Source organism: Ctenocephalides felis, unplaced genomic scaffold, assembly GCF_003426905.1.
Source record: "Ctenocephalides felis isolate EL2017-DRISC unplaced genomic scaffold, ASM342690v1 CF-g0.4_SCAFFOLD_02520, whole genome shotgun sequence".
Taxonomy (NCBI): domain Eukaryota; kingdom Metazoa; phylum Arthropoda; class Insecta; order Siphonaptera; family Pulicidae; genus Ctenocephalides; species Ctenocephalides felis.
The window spans coordinates 1-17500 of record NW_020538674.1 but is presented as its reverse complement, the minus strand read 5'-3'; the positions used below and the strand labels follow the sequence as shown (position 1 = coordinate 17500).

The 17500-nt window shown below is 31.1% G+C and overlaps 1 protein-coding gene across 1 annotated transcript; it reads left to right on the top strand.

Annotated features, from left to right (window-relative positions):
* The first annotated feature begins 2849 nt into the window (after window positions 1-2849).
* LOC113380999 lies at window positions 2850-4201 on the top strand. The gene is made up of 5 exons (XM_026620005.1): window positions 2850-3063; window positions 3131-3256; window positions 3330-3778; window positions 3857-4016; window positions 4077-4201. Exons 1-5 carry the CDS (start codon window positions 2850-2852, stop codon window positions 4199-4201), a joined length of 1074 nt encoding a protein of 357 aa, XP_026475790.1.
* Window positions 4202-17500: the final 13299 nt, after the last annotated feature.

The following is a 17500-nucleotide window of genomic DNA, read 5'->3' as shown; positions in this document are numbered from 1 at the left end:
ACATTGGAATATATACTTTCATTACGTAGTTTGCCAGAATTTTCAAATTTTTGGAAGGCTTATTAGTAGTTACATATAACCGAAGTAACCTACTAGCCTTCGTGAGCCAACGGGAATGTGCTATTGGCCCTGGTTTCATGTTAGCTAAGTCTGTCGATACTTCTCCAGAAGCAACTGCTTTAGCTATTTTTATTAAATAACTTGAGTCAGTTGTCGATTCAGCAGGACTTATATCAGCCAAATTTTCAAGTGGGATTGTTTCAAAGTCTTTTACCGGCTGGAAGTATATAGGAAAAAATAAATTATATTGAATTTGAACATAGGGTATTAAAAATAGTAAATATGTTATAACTCACCGGTATATTTTCGCATGTTTCAATTTGTTTGCTTAATATTCCAGTTTTTGTTCGTGGTCCAGTGGTCAATGATTTTTCCAAATAGTTAAATAAATGGCGAAGTGGAAGTTCGTTAAAGTGGAGAAGACACACAAACCAATGCAGTGGCCTGTTTAACTGAATTTCAAATCGACGTAAAATACCATTTTTTACGCCTGTATTTGCTGGTTCACCATCGCAACATATGCCTATCAAAGAATCGAGAGCTATTCCTTTATCGGCGAAAAACTCGTTCAATTTGATTACTTTACTTTCCGAATCTTCATTTTCCAATTTTGTGTAACCCAACAATTGGCCATTCGGTTCCTTTAAAATAACTAAATGCGCTTCTTTAATCATTCGTGGGTGAAACTTCTTATCGATTTTTTCCATGGTAATAGAATCATTTTTTCGGCCGTCGAATGAAAATGCTATTAATTCAGAAGAATCATATCGTTTGTGTAGAGCTTGCCTATTTTTCTGCCTCTCGCGAACGCTTTTATTTTTGTCCATAATGACAGGATTGCCCCAATCATCCGTTATGCCCAGGTCACGCAGGATTGCCGTCACCACGCCAGACCCAACTCTATCAGAAATTGCAAATCTGTCGCACATTAAGGCATAGCTTGGAGCCTTATATCTTCGACTATATGGACCACGTTTTATATGAGAAGTATTTTGTAAACTTTCCGAACTGCTTTTAAAATCAAAATCAACATCTGGAGTATATGTCTCACCTGGAGTAATATTGCTAGTTATTGTAGATTCTGATACTTCATCTTCAATTTTTATAATATATTCTGGTATCGTAGATTTCCTCTCATTATGTTGATCCATCATAAACGCTTGTAAATGTTTTGGGATCAATCCACAAGAACACAGTAATCTTCGCAAATCGCATTTGCATTTTCCAATATAAAATAATTCTTTCGTGGATTCTACAAACTCCTGAAATGATGCTTGGGTAGACTTGCTTTTATTTGTACTTTTATATTTATCAATCAATCGGTTCAATTTTCTAGCGATACTTCGTTTCTCCATAATTGGAATATCAATTTTTTCCCACGTCTGAATCAATTTCGTTACCACATTTGGAGTAAATGTTTTATATGAAAACATTTTATTTTGTTTTTTTGATTCTTCGGCCAAATAAAAATAATACCTGATAATTTCCATACTTGTCGGAAGATTTACACCAGTAAATTCTTTTGCTTCCCCAAATGTAATTTGATCATGCGAGCGCATATGATTCAAATTACTAGCACTTGCGCCTGAATTTAAATAAGAATTCGCCATTGATACTTCACGTCTAACTGGAGAACTGAATGAAGATTTATGCGAATTTTCCACATTAATATATTCTTTTCGAAAGTTCGAGAATTATTATAAAAAAATACTAGCGCACTCTGATGGAAATAAATAACAACAAACTAAACCCGATTTAAAAACCCCCGTACAAACTATTAAAAGAAATATAACTTACAATTGGAATTATTCACATGCCTAAATTAATATATTAACTTATTAAAAACAGTATTTTATTGAAAATTTCGCTGGCTAAAGAGTTATTTGCGATATATGGTTTTGAAGTCAAAATTCATTTAAATAACACATATATTTCATATGAAAAGGTGCCCATATCGCTTAATTTTACTTCTATAATGATTCGGCCCACCCTAATATATATATATATATATATATATATGAGTTAAGTTCTAATAATCAGATGTTACATGCTACAAGACTCTTGTAGCTATTTTGATGTTCAGGCTGAAGTCCTAATCTTAATTCAGTGAACCCTACAATAGAATTAAAACACACTAAGCAAACAAAAACAACCTGAATAACATTTACCTGGGTAAATAAAATAACTATACTAAAACACTCTGCGAAGCCCTAATTAAAAATTTCCTAATAATTTCTAACAAAACTGTACTAGGTTTTGAATAACTATATGTTTGGTTTCCTGAAATAATATTGGTTGTGAAGAGACAATGTATGATCATGTAAATGTAAAAAACCCGCTTTCGTAAATAATTATATACTTACAATTGGGATTTCTATTTAACTGTCTAAAAGGTGTCTAAATGTGAGAGGTGAGAGACAATATAACAGTGGGTGTATTATTTTGACGTTTGACAGTTTTGTTTTTTTGTTTGACAGTTTTGTTTGACGCACATAGGTTTTTTGTCTTTCAATGTTGTCACATTTTTTTTATTCTCGGTTGCGCTTCGTATGTTGGTATGACAAAATTATCAGAAATTAGCTTCGTGTGAATCGTTGTGCTTCGAATAGGTTAGTGAATCATAGTAATCAAGAGAAATCTTTTTAATCATCGTCGTCAGCAGGTATTTTCTATTAATTTTTGTGATTGATTCATATATCAAATTGTTAAGAAAGGTTCAGCAAATGTAATTAGACTGATTTCGAAGATTTTCGAATGTTTTTGTAACCTCTTTACGATGGCTTTTCAGAATGTATACCCATGCGGTCGTTAAATTCATTAAAGAAACTGAAAATATAATAACCTCAGAGGTGCCTGTTAGTTGGCTATTCAAAACAGGCAATGAGATTACAAAGTGTTGGTGGCCTCCTGCTAATATAGCATCAAAAACTCCTTTAATAATGAAAAAAAGTGTACCCGACAGTACCTGGACAAAGGAAGATGTGAGTGTCATGCGTTATTTCGGTAAGTGCATTTCTTTAACTAAATATAAATGTAGATTTTTTTTTAAATCTATTTTTTCATTGCATAGATTCATATTATAAAGCAAGAAAGTTTGCGCAAGATAGTGATTATACATCGGCTGAGGAGAATCTTGGCAAAGGGTTTCGTTTAAAGAAACCCAACAGCCAATATCAATCAAATGAAGAAGAATATAGTACGTAAAAAATCCTACATATTTTAATGCAATAGAATATATATTTTTGAAAGAATAAAAAATAATCTTTCAGATTTTAATCCTAACCAACAATTGTTGCTGGATCTAGAATCACCGAGGAGTTCTACAAGTGCCAATTGCGTAACTCCTTCTAATGTAGAAGAATTGAGCCCTTTACCCTTATCCCCTCTCATGGGGATAAATCATGACGTTGGGTTATGCAAAACTTTCGAAGATCAAGGAACACAAACTGATAGGGATTGGTCTGCAGAAAGGCTGGAACAAAGAATAGTGAACATAAATGAAAACTTGGAGAAGCAGTGCACAAAAACCGATTTTATTCTCAGGGAGCTTGCCATTTTGAATACTAAAATGGATCAATTACTGCAAAATGCAAGTTATCCTACATTGACATGTAATCAAGATGGTAATGTCTTTGATTCTTTGTTTCCACTTGATGCCGAAGATGATATCACATGCTGTGAAGAGTTTTTAAAAGATGAAACATATGTTACAGAATTGGTAAACTATAATTGCACCTTGGGAGATATTGAAATAAAATAATTTGGAAGTAATTATATTTTAATGTTTTGTTTTTAGCAAAGCTATGTTGGAAAAATTGGTGGGGAAACTCCGGCTGAAAATATAAGAAATATATTGAAAAAAGTTTTTACCAAAAAATTGGCAGCTGTATGTTCTTGGTATGGCCGGAAAGGTAATATGCCAGTAAACAAGCTGAAAGTAATGGAAGTGATTAAAGGTAATTTAACTTCAATTTATTTTAATTAATGTTTCTAATTCCTGTTCGGTTTTATTTTAGACACAATAATTAACAACACCGCTGAATTTACAGAAGCCAAGTTTGTTAATATAGTTACAGAATGGTTTCGCTTTGGGAAACAAAGACTATATAGAGAACAAAACAGAAGACCCATAATAACATAATAATATATATAGAATAGAATAGAACTTTATTAAAATTCAATAGTTACAATTTAAGTCATTTACAATACATCAATACAATTATTATTTTTATCACAATATTATAATATAACTATAGTAATATCAGTGATATTTATGAACAGCTCAAGATTAACCTAATGACAATTAATAATTAACTTAGATTAAAGTATCCATTTATTGTATAAATAGGTTGATCTATAGGATGTTTTTTGACAGTCGCATTGAAACAATTCCTGCTTTTAAATTCGTTGGAAAGCTTGTTGTAAATTTCGACGCAACATTCTAACTCTTTCCGACAGTAAATAGCTACACCTCCGTGCATATGTATACTACTGCAGAATGAGCTGACTAGCCGAAAATCACGTATATAGGTCGATTCGCTCGTTGCCAAGCCAATGTTCACATAAACAAAAAATGTTTATTTTATTGTCATGGACAACTTTTGTTAATGTCTCCGTTTTATTGGATAAACATTGAATGTTCAAGGACATTATATATTAAACCAGTTTAACAATTTTTCTGCGTTTTTTCTACCAGATGGAATAAAAAACGATCCACACAGACTCCTTTTGGCCAAACATCCGGAGATTTTATTCTTTCCAATTCACTCACTGCAACGGATACCTTGAAAGAGGCATATGTTTTCGGATGTTTAGAAGCCATTTTCTCACATTCAATATTTTTGAAGTTTTTCTCATTTAAATAATTTTTTAGAGTTTCCGTCGATGTTTCCGGTGCCAGGCGAAACACATGCAAGTGGGCCTTCCTCACAACTCCCGCGAGTGTAGTGCTCACATTTGTTCCTTCTATGGCTTTGTTTTTTCGTTTCGGCGACTTCTTTTTCTGGACCAAAGTCCAGTTTCCATCGTCATTTGCTTTAATTGATTGTTGTTCAGCTTGGGTCGATTGATTAGGCAGCTCCGTGCTGGCAACCGCATCTCGGAATGTTTCGCTTCTACGCTTGTCTAATTCCTTTAAAGCAGTTGCTACTGCAACACACACCTGTTCTTTTGAGACCTTATTAGCATTGGCACTGTTTTTATTGGTAGATTTATGTTTAGGCTTCTTAGATGCTGCTTTCTCAGTATTACTATCAATATTGGGTGCAGCTGACGAAACTTCTTTTTTCTTTTCATTTGGCTTTAATAATTGCAGCATCTTAATTTTTTCTTCAAGATTCTGAATTATGTATTCCTTATCCTTTATTATTGTCATTTTATCGTTTATTATGGTATTTTTATCGGTAATTGTTTGTTTTAAGTTGTTAATAGTATCCATATGTTTGTCACTCGACACTTCACTGCTCACCTCACAGCACTGTATCAAATTTCCAACAATGAATTTGAAACCTTTTCTTGTGGCACAACTCACATGGTAAATTTTGCCACAGTTCTTACAAACACCCACACTTGCAGAAGGTTTTGTTTCACAGCAGTTGTAGGTTTTTTTGGAATCCGATTCCGGAATATTTAATTGTGTCAGAGACATTACGACACTTCAAAAAACACGTCCGCACGGTTCAACGGTTAACGGTCATATCATATATAATTTAATATTATATATATTATATATATTATATATATAATATTAAACTATGTTTATAAACTTTGGAGTTTAATGGTAACACACATTCTTGAAATATGTATTTGCAGCCAAAATAGTCAAAATAAAAAGTGACGAATAAATTACTTATATTCATGTACATTTCAAACACCGTATGTGTGTCATCATTCCCAAGTTAATAAATTCAAGGCAGAAAAAATCAAAACATATTGTTGAATGAAAAACCCAAGACATTAAATAAAAAGATGTTTTGTTTTTTTCATTGAACAATGTGTTAAAATTTGTGTGCGCTTTTTCCTGCTTGAGTGTATTAATTTGCTGAATGATGACACACATTCAGTGTTTGAAATATACATGAATATAGTTAATTTATTCATTGCTTATTATTTTGACTATTTTGGCTGCAAATACATATTTCAAGAATATGTGTGAGCATCAAACTTCAAAGTTTATAAACACACACACATATATATATATATATATATATATATATATTTATATTTATATTTATATGAATTTATTCCTGTTAGTTTCAATATGAATTTTATGTGTATATATACATATGTATGTGTATATGTATATATACACACATGTATATATATGTTTGCATTATTCTTTTTTAATATGAATTTATTCCTGTTAGTTTCAATATGAATTTTATTCCAAGTTATTTTTTCAATAAGATTGTTTATTTTAATATTATCAATTTATTAATATAATTTATACATGTATATATCAAAATATGAATTTATTAATGTTAATTTTACTGATTTTTTTAAATTTAAGTAATGTATTATTGTTACTATGAAATTTGTCATAAAAATGTTCAATAAAATTACTTTAAAATATTAATTTTACCTTTTAATATTTATATCCAAAACAATTTATTTGCAGGAAATTCCATTAAATAATTATGTAACATAAAAGACACCTACACGCTTTTTTATTCAATTTAGATACGTAGCAAAAAGGCAACCGCGGTGTATCAGTGTGCAACGAAACAGCCGTTACGTTCTTGCCCGCGAAATAGATACTTCAGTGTGCCTCCCAGGTTACGTACCTGGTTCGTGCGGACGTGCCAGCGTTACGTAACAGTCATGGCTTTGTTACGTTTTGTGGTTTACTGGGAAGTTACCCCGCATATAGGATAAAAAGGTCTAGATAACAAATTTTTGGAAGATATCAAAAAAGCATATTTCTACAATGATGAAGTAGAAGTCAGATTACTGAACGTAGTCAGATAATTGTTCGTTTGATATGTGTTATTTGTTGTGATATAATTGTTATGGTTTTCACAATATAGTTTATATTTGCTCAAAGTCAAATTGGACCTTTGTGTGTCGCCCTGCGACTTACTATATATACTTTTCATTAAATTTACTTTAATTCATCGAATGTAACTTGAAACCTTTCAAAAAGCAGGTCAAAGAAGAAATACTTAATGCATTTTTTATCTCTCCTCGCAAAAATTTGAAAATTTTGTATAAGCTAAGAAACGTAATTAATAAGCCGAAAGACCAAAAAAGACTCGGATTGGATTATACGATGTTTTCTATAGAAAGTGTATAAAACTTGCAGTTTGATTGTATTGACAAAATATAGACAAACTAATGGGGTTTATTGTTTTTATAATACCTAATTGTATACAGCATTCAAACAACACATCCTTATGCACTTAGAGTATTAATATTTTTATTCTCTAGAAATGGTTTAGAATATACCTTATTTAGCAAAACAACGTTTGCCGGGTCAGCTAGTTATATATACATTATTACAAAAAAGACAGATACTTGATTTAAAGATACAACTACCTTATTCGAAATAAATATCTAAGCAACTTGTACTTAATTACCTGAGGCAAGATTACTAGTAATCATCTGTCTTCTAAAATAACACCAAGTTCTAAAATAATTATTATTATAATACATTCATTAGGCTCGGGAGAACACGAACTCTTCGAAACGGCTAGAACTGCCTTTGTCAAAAACTAATCAGCACGTCTCCTTATCAATACGAATCGAGTATTTTTTGAATTATTTAAATCGGTTGATCAATGTTATAGACGAAATTGTCGACGAAAATGTATGCACACACATACATCAATTTTTTATAAGATATGTCAATATGTATAGAAGCGTGTGGAACGTAAAGATATATCAAAATTTTCATTTTCGTTATTTTTGCGATTACTATAACTTACCCTACGGGAAGTTAATAAACATGTGAACAAATAGTAAATATGGCGTTGATTAATCGAACCCTGATTTAACGCTTTCTTTTCAAATTGGATTTCAAGCGAGAAACATCGAATAGTTAAGTCGAGTCATTACGTTTAGTTTTTTTTTAAACTGTTAAAATCAGAAAAAAACGTGGAGGAGGTAAGCATTTTCTTGACCTAAGTGCAAGTAGGCAGCGTGCAATTGCTAATGAAACCAGAAAGCAGTTTCTAAATTATTTTAAAAATGGAGAGCAGAATTCTTCAGCTGATAAGTCTAGTGAATCTATTAGTAGCACTAATGGAAGTGACAAAGATGTTCGTTGCAATTCACAACACCCCGCATGCGAAAACCCTATACTTCGTGTGAATTTTAGTGATAATACAAGCACCAGCAGAAATGATGAAGCTGTCTGCTCGAATTTTGATGCCACAGTACGTGATGAAAATGAATTGCTTTCCGATAACAAAATAGCGGAAAAATTGCCATTAAAAAGTGAGCTGAGGATTTGGTTTAACGAATGCGGAGGTACAACATTGCGGTCCTTAACAAAGTTGTTAAAAATCCTTAGACGCCATGGCCATGAGGACACATTACCTGCTGATGCTAGGACATTGTTGAGTCTCCAAAAGAAGCTACTAAAGGCATTGAATCAATTAATGGCGGCGATTACGTACATTTTGGAGTTGAAAAAGGTATCATCCGGTCCATGAAAAGATATGTTAAGGTTTGTCCAGATAGAATAGGTATCAAAGTCAACTGTGATGGGTTATCTTTGACAAAAAGCTCGAATAGTACCTTTTGGCCGATTTCCATAATGCTTGATATACCGGAGAAGGTTGAACCTTTTCTGGTTGGTGTGCATCATGGTAGAGGCAAACCTGAGGATGCCAACGCTTTTCTTCAGCCTTTTGTTGAAGAGATGAAAGTGTTAAAAGAAAACGGAATAATTTTCCAAAACAAAAGGTTTATAAATTTAGTGTCACAGGCGTTGTCCTCGATGGACGCCTAAAATACTGAACCGATTTAAGATTGGTTTTGCTCACCGTGTACATATGGATCCCATTTAGGACATAGGATATAATAAAAATCTCAATTAGTAGCCGAAATTTTATATTATTTAATTAAAAAACATTTTGACATTTTGCCATAGTTTGAGTTCTGTCGAGAGTCTACCACTCTAGACAAAAACCATAGAGTCATAAATTTGATGCAGGAGTTAACGCATTACGATGCGTTTCTATGAGCTACGGTGACGGTTGGAAACATGTTATGTATTTTTATGTTGCCAATTGTGATTTGATGTTCATAATAAGGAGCCACTAAATTCTGATAACATGGCAGATGGGTTTTGACGTTTAAAAAGCACCTACGCTCTGAAGTTGGCTCCGGGATAGAGCATAAACTGTCATTTCGTGGAATATTTAGTCCCGCGTTCTTTTCTCATTTTTGTGAGGGTATAGCGTCGCGTCGGTTTCGTTTCAAGTAAGCGTTTTATTATATTTTCTGCTTTTTCTTTTCGTGTAATTAGAATTCTTTCGTTCTGTTGCTATTTCTAATTCTATTCTTTTTTTTATTTGTTTATAACAGTTTTTTTCACATATTTCAGTTCGGTTTTTCGTTATTTTGCTCTGGATCGCTTTCCTTGCGTTGCTTTTTTTGCTCTAGTATGTTATATCTAGTAATAAGTGTTTTTTAGGATTTTTTACTTACAATTAGATTGCGTATGTTTCTTTTTAGTTTAGTTACGTGTTTTTTTAGATTTTTACTTAGCTTGCGTAAGTTTATTTTTAGTTTCATATTTTTACTATTTAGATACTTACTTTTATTTCACTTTAGGTTACATTCTATTTTATAAGCTTATTTTTAGATTTTGATCATTTATATTAGGTTACATTCTATTTTATAAGCTTATTTTTAGATTTTGCTTGATCAGTACTAAGGAAAATTTTATAGGTATGTAGTGCTTTTATATATGTACATTCATCTTATTTATTATTGTGTTACATATAAATCATTTTTGTAGGTACACCATCAAGGAAAACCAGAATAAGATGTCCACTCCCTCCCTGCTCCTCTGTTTTTTTTAGGTACACAAGTTTATACGATCATATTGAGTTTTATCACAAAACTACAATTGATTATGAACAGTTTGTGTTTCAAACCATTAAAGGTTTGAAGTCTTCTCTCTCATAATTTATAACCCTAATTACACAATTACCTACATTTTTGACTTTGTAGATTTTGAATTGTGGAAAGCGGACATAGAGCGGAAGGAGTTTTCGCATTATGTAAAATGCAATTCAGGATATAAATCAAAAACTGATGACAAGACAATTTATTTCAATTGCCACAGGTCATATACATATGACCAAAAACCCACTGTACGCTTGTTTACTAAAACGAACAACAAAACCGGATATGCTTGCCCATCAAGGATTAGTTGTACTATTAATCACAATGGAACAGTTCATGTTGAATTTTGGAAGACACATGTGTATATATTTTGAATAAAAATATTTGATGAAATAGATGGTTTTAATTGTGTTTCTTATTGCCTACGTTAATCATTGTTAGAAAAAGTAATCAGATCACTTAAAGATAAAAATAGGCAAAAATATCGGACTGAACTTAAGTTTATTATATTACTATACATATGCTAGCCTTTATATATATATATATATATATATATATATATATATATATATATATACATCCATATGAGTTAAGTTCTAATAATCAGATGTTACATGCTACAAGACTCTTGTAGCTATTTTGATGTTCAGGCTGAATTTCTAATCTTAATTCAGTGAACCCTACAATAGAATTAAAACACACTAAGCAAACAAAAACAACCTGAATAACATTTACCTGGGTAAATAAAATAACTATACTAAAACACTCTGCGAAGCCCTAATTAAAAATTTCCTAATAATTTCTAACAAAACTGTACTAGGTTTTGAATAACTATATGTTTGGTTTCCTGAAATAATATTGGTTGTGAAGAGACAATTTATGATCATGTAAATGTAAAAGAACCGCTTTCGTGAATAATTATATACTTACAATTGGGATTTGTATTTAACTGTCTAAAAGGTGTCTAAATGTGAGAGGTGAGAGACAATATAACAACGGGTGTACTATTTTGACGTTTGACAGTTTTGTTTTTTTGTTTGACAGTTTTGTTTGACGCACATAGGTTTTTTGTCTTTCAATGTTGTTACACTTTTTTTATTCTCGGTTGCGCTTCGTATGTTGGTATGACAAAATTATCAGAAATTAGCTTCGTGTGTTCATAATAAGCGTACGGCGAAATATATTTGTGAGGTTAGGTTGTAATATGTCAAATGCTTATTGAAAGCGGAGTTTTAGCAGAGAATATCACCATTTACGGTATGTATATTAATATATTGAACACCGTTATATTATTACACGATACAAATCAAGCGTTATAACCAAATTTATCATTTTCCTAACAGCAACTAACTCTAATAACAACTAAATCTAATGAAGCACAGTGGTAAAATTCAAATATTCAAATGACTACTATGGATGATTAACGTGCAGTTGGTTCTGACTATTATTAATTAAGTTAATTGTATTGATGGTGCACTATTGAGTCTATTGAAAAATAACCATGTAAGTATTAAAACATAGAAGTGTTTCATAGTGAATTCATCAAGCAGGAAACTACAATGAATAAAATGTGCTAATATTACAGCCTGCAACACATTGTGTTAATATTACAGCCCAATTTTGACGAAGGCAACAAACATGCTCCAATATTTTCAGGCAATGAACTTTAGAAATAAAAGAGAAGCCATGTGCTGCAAGAAAGTTTTAAATAAGAAGTGATTCTTTTAGAATGAATTTCTTCGATACTATCAGATTGCACGATACCATTTAAGAGGTAACAATTTCTGATACAATTAGCATTTGCGATGACTATCACCAAGGCTCAGGGACAAACAATGCCCGTTTTTGGACTTGAATTAGAAAATCAATGTTTTTTGCACAGGTAATTATATGTTGACCAAAGAGGATTTGGTCAAAAATATTGTGCATCAATTAGTTTTAAGCTATATTTATAAAAGCATTCATTATTGAGTAATAATAATGGAATAGGAATATGTGATACAGCTATATGAAACAAGTAAATAATTGAAATTAGAATAATGTATGCATAGATAAGTAAGCATAATGTATGTAATATAATAAATTAATTACATCGTATATATTTTTTATATATCGTAATATTTAAGTTTAGAAAAATATTATGCAGTCAATTGTATGTTTGCATAATGGTATTTATGAGATATATGTATGTTGAAAGTTATATAGGTGGTGTTTTAAATTAATAGTAAATTTGCTTAGAATATTATATATTATAATTCTTTGTAATTAAAACGAGAATTATTTAGAAGTGTATTTTGAATAATATTTAAATATATAATACAAATATATTTATATATATATATATATATATATATATATATATATATCGAATATATATATATATATATATCCCAGACAGCACAAGACATGCCAGGGAATATCCCTGTTGTCCTCACAATCTCCTAATATCGCGATATCCTATGAATATCCGAATTGCATGCAAGGGGACGTCTCAAACCCAAAGGACTCGAGCAGGTATAACGAACGGTTCACGAACATGTCGCTCTCATACGCGCACGGCTTGAGACCTCTAAACGTATATGTTTGTCCCTTTCTCTTTCGTCGCGTCGGTTTTGCGTCCTTTAAGGTTAGCGTCATCAAAAAGACGCTATATGTCGAATTATCATAGTTTTTTAGTAATTGAGTAATAATAGTGAAAATTTATTTGTTTTATATAATTATATGAGCGTGTGTTAATTAATATTATTTATCAAAATACTCTAAAATTGAGTAATAATAGTGGAAATTTTATGTGTTCTATATAATTATATGTGCGTGTGTGTTATAAATATTGCAGCCAACATATTGAAAAGGGGGCAGATATAAACGATGGTAATTAAAGCTTTCTGTATACTGTTATTTGAAATACTATGTTACTAGTACAAATAGAATTTTTAATTTAATGCTGACATTTCTACCCTGCCAGCTTATCCAGCAACCATGCCTAATATTGTATCAAATGCTGTGTTTGAAAGAAGATTGACGAAGAAGAAATGCTCTCCACTATGTTTGTTGGAGGAGCTTCAACTTGTGGAGGCTATATTTCTGAGCAAAGATATCAAAACACAATTGGTAATCAAAAGTTTATATAGATTTATTTTTATTTGTTAACTTTATCATATACTAAACAAACTTTCTCTTTAGATTCTGTATTTAGCCATCAGAGTCCAGCTATGAAAATCCATTTTTGATGATGGTTTGGCCAAAGAATTTTGCTAGGGACGAGGAAAGGGCAAAAATAAATTTTGTGATCTAGTGCCCTGCAATGTCATCACAGGTAATTTATATATCTTATACTTACGATGTGTTGTAAATTATGAATAAAACTAATATATAATTAATTCCAGGATATATACATATATATACATACATATATATGCATTTATTCATTTGTTTTCTATTTCAGGAGAGAAAATCAACCATAGACTAGGATTGAATGCCGAATTAATTATATTTTTAATATTGTAAAATAAGTTATTTTGAATTAAAGTTGTATATATTAAATTTTGTTATAAAATTATCTCAGGATTTTGTTATTTTGTAATAAAAGTTTACTTTGTGAAATTGTGTTCTTTTATTTTATTTTTAATCCAAATTTATTTTTCATCTAAAAAGTAAAAAACAATTCCATAATTAAATCCTATTCATGTCCGGTTTATGTCCGGAATATCCCGCGCGGGATATCCTACAGAACGTCCCGTAGGTGCGACATATTAACATGTTTCGGATATAGTCAGGATAAGCAGGATATCCGTAAGGATATAGCAGGGACAATGAATGTCCGCGCGAGAATATCCTGTGGACATTTTCCAGGATGACTTGTGTTGTCTGGATATATATATATATATATATATATATGTATATATACATAATTTAAATATTACTGGTTAAAAATTGAAAAATAAAGATAATAATAGAAAATCTTCACCATCAACTTAAATCGAATACATTTATAAGTAAAAGCATCGCTTGATTACTTATGATAAATTTTTTCTAAACTTTAATTTATCGTTTAATTTTTTTTATTAATATAAATTTTAAGGAAATTTTTATCAATAGTATTGATCCAGGTTGATCCATGTTGTTGTTGTTCAAATAATAACTATAATTTTCACTGCAGAGGGGCAAAATATTTTTGATGGCAAAACATCGTTTGCCGGGTCAGCTAGTATATATATATATATATCAAAGGTAATTTGTGACAGTCCAGCTCGTGCATTCATAACTAAAACGACTGGGCATGCTGGTTATAACAGCTGCACCAAATGTGTTCAGAGAGGAGAGTTTTGAGAGTTTGAGATTGCACCCATGACATCATACAGGGGATTTTATTTTAGAGCAACTTAATATTGGCATGGTGTCTCAGATGGCATTAGACTATATGCATCTTGTGTGTTTAGGTGTCACCAAAAGATTGTTAAGTCTGTGGGTGAAAGGTTCGAGAGATGTAAAATTAGATGACGAAGCTACTGCAAGGGTGAGTGAATTTTTGGTAAATTATAAAAAATATGTAACTCCCGAGTTTTCCAGGTTACCAAGACTTCTTAAAGACGTCAACTATTGGAAGGCCACCGAGTTCAGGCTGTTTCTCCTATATTTAGGACCTATAGTTTTACAACCTGTTCTGGAAAAGGACAAATACATCAATGTCGTTCAATTTAGTTTGGGGATTAGGATTTTGTGCGACCCAGAATTACGTGTTGATAAAAACGATACAGCAAAGAGTTTTCTCAACAATTTTGTAAATGAACATTCAAGGCTATATGGAGCTGGACGGGTGACTTGCAATACACATAATTTGATACATCTTCCTGCTGATGTGATAAATTTCTTCTCCCAACCTTTTTTGTGTTGCTTTTTACATAGGCGCTTTGCCTTTTGAAGTAGTCCTTGACTGTATTTACCATATTGCTGCTGCAGTTTGCCTGCGTCAGCCTATGTGTGATGGCGGGTCGCCACAGGTTATCCAAGGCACCTTCAATATCCACAAATATAGCAAGTACATACTTCATATCTGTTGCTATGCATTTTCTAACGGTTAGCAGTGCGTTCTCTGTGGGGACGCCTGCCCATAGATAAACAAGTATAATAGATCGCTATGTCTGGCGGTTTGACGTTACCTCGATTGGAATACAAATTTTTAAAAATAGATGGCAGCACATGTATAATATTTAAATTACCCCTGGTTTTACTTCTTAATTTGTACGTATCGTATACAGCCCCAAAAACCTGAATAATTTTTAATATTGGAAATAAGAACAAATCATACGAAATACAAAATATATATTTTCAAAGATATTACATATGTTTAAAGAACAATTAAAATTATGTTTATATTAACAATTATAATTACAGTTATGGAATGTTTGAAAATATAATAATTATTATACATAATTATAAAAGTATTATAATTTCACAATTATGCTTAAATAATATTTCAAAAACTAAATATGTAAGTGAAGAAAATCACAGAAGTATTTAACTAAACTAAGCACAAATAACTGACTAATATTAATTACTTAATGACTAATATTAATATATTAAAATCTTAAAAACTAAGAAGAAACTACAAGCACAGGAGCACACGCAATGAAATTACAAATTTAGAAGGAATGACAAATAATACAAAAATTTAAAGGGTTAAGAAAAAAACAAATAATTTGTTAAAAAGTACAAATACTTCACAAACAAAAAAGTCCTAAAAACATAAAATATATATATATTGATATCAAAATTGAGAGAAGTTCAAATACCTAGGATTAAAACTCATTTACGAGACATTGTTCTTTATTAATTCTGCATGTAATAGTTATTTCGCTATCTAATGAATTAATAGTAAAGTTGTATTTAACAAAACCTTTGAATAGTTTCTGTACGAGTGTTTTATAACATTACATTTAGCCATGTTCCATCATGAAAACATTATCATTGAAATTGCCATAAAAGATTAACAAAGTGTTTACAATGAACAGAATAATGTTTTATGCACATACAATTGCTTATGAATCAAAAGATAAAAGCAATATTTTTGATTCCCAAGGTCGGTAACAAATATATCTTGAATTTAAACATTATATTGGGATGTTACACAAGTTTTATTTGAGGAATATTATAACACTAATCTTCAATCAAAATACATTAAAATATTATGTATGGTATAGACTCTCTTTATAAGTGTTTACATTTGCTAATGTAATAGATAATCTTATTAAATATATCAATGAACTTACGTTGATAACATTTAAACCAATACTAGTTTACTTTATAAGCGTTTACATTTGCTAATGTAATAGATAATCTTATTAAATATAACAATGAACTTACGTTGATGAACATTTAAACCATACTTGCTGAATAACTGTTTTGCAACTTCAACAATATGAGATTCAATCCAATCATATAACAATTCCGAAGATAATGGTATTTCATCAAACATCAAAACACAGTATCTGCTACTAATACTTTTTAAAAGAAATAGCTGAACCTAATGTTTTAAATAGACACTCATAAATACCGCTATACACTTGTATCTCTGAATGCAACTTTCTCAATGTTTGAGGACATGGCAAAATAAATATTTGTCTCCAAAAATAGTAGACCTGTGGAGACTTTTTGTACGACTTATTCCTTAAATTATTGCATTGTTTATGAATCCTTCTTGTCATTACATATTGCATTCCTTGGTTGTCAAAAGTACTCCTGCGCTTTGTTTGTGCATTTTGCAGCAATTTGCAGGTACCCCCAAAACACCTATTCAATATAATAACATGTTGACATATCTTAATTATATATAATTATTGCTGCAATTATTATTAAAAAATACCTTTGCGGAAACTTGTATTGGAATAGCTAAATATTTTAACCTGCACTTGACACTTTTTTGGGTACTATAAAAACACTTTGCCATATTAAATTTCACAAATGTTCACTTAAATAAAATTAATTAATTAGAAACAACACGAGTTCAAAAAGTTAGGTTATTCGTACAGCCATACAGCGATCAAATACATGACAGCCACTTGCATGAACCACGAACAATTTGTAGTTGAAATTGAGTGCACATGAGCCATCTGTTTTTAAAAATTGAAACTACTCAGGACCAAACAGTACAACGCGCATTTGTTCGAAGATAACTCCCCATGCGCCTGCCTTAAAGCCATACTGTCGTGCATCTGTCGTGCACTGCACATGTTCATTTCCATATACTTTGCGTTTATACGCTCTACGAGTATTTTCTCGTAGATCTTTCCCATCACTGGCAGAAGGGTTATTGGACGTTATGATTTCCTGTTTCACCCCTCGTTTGTAGTATAAATTTTTACATTTC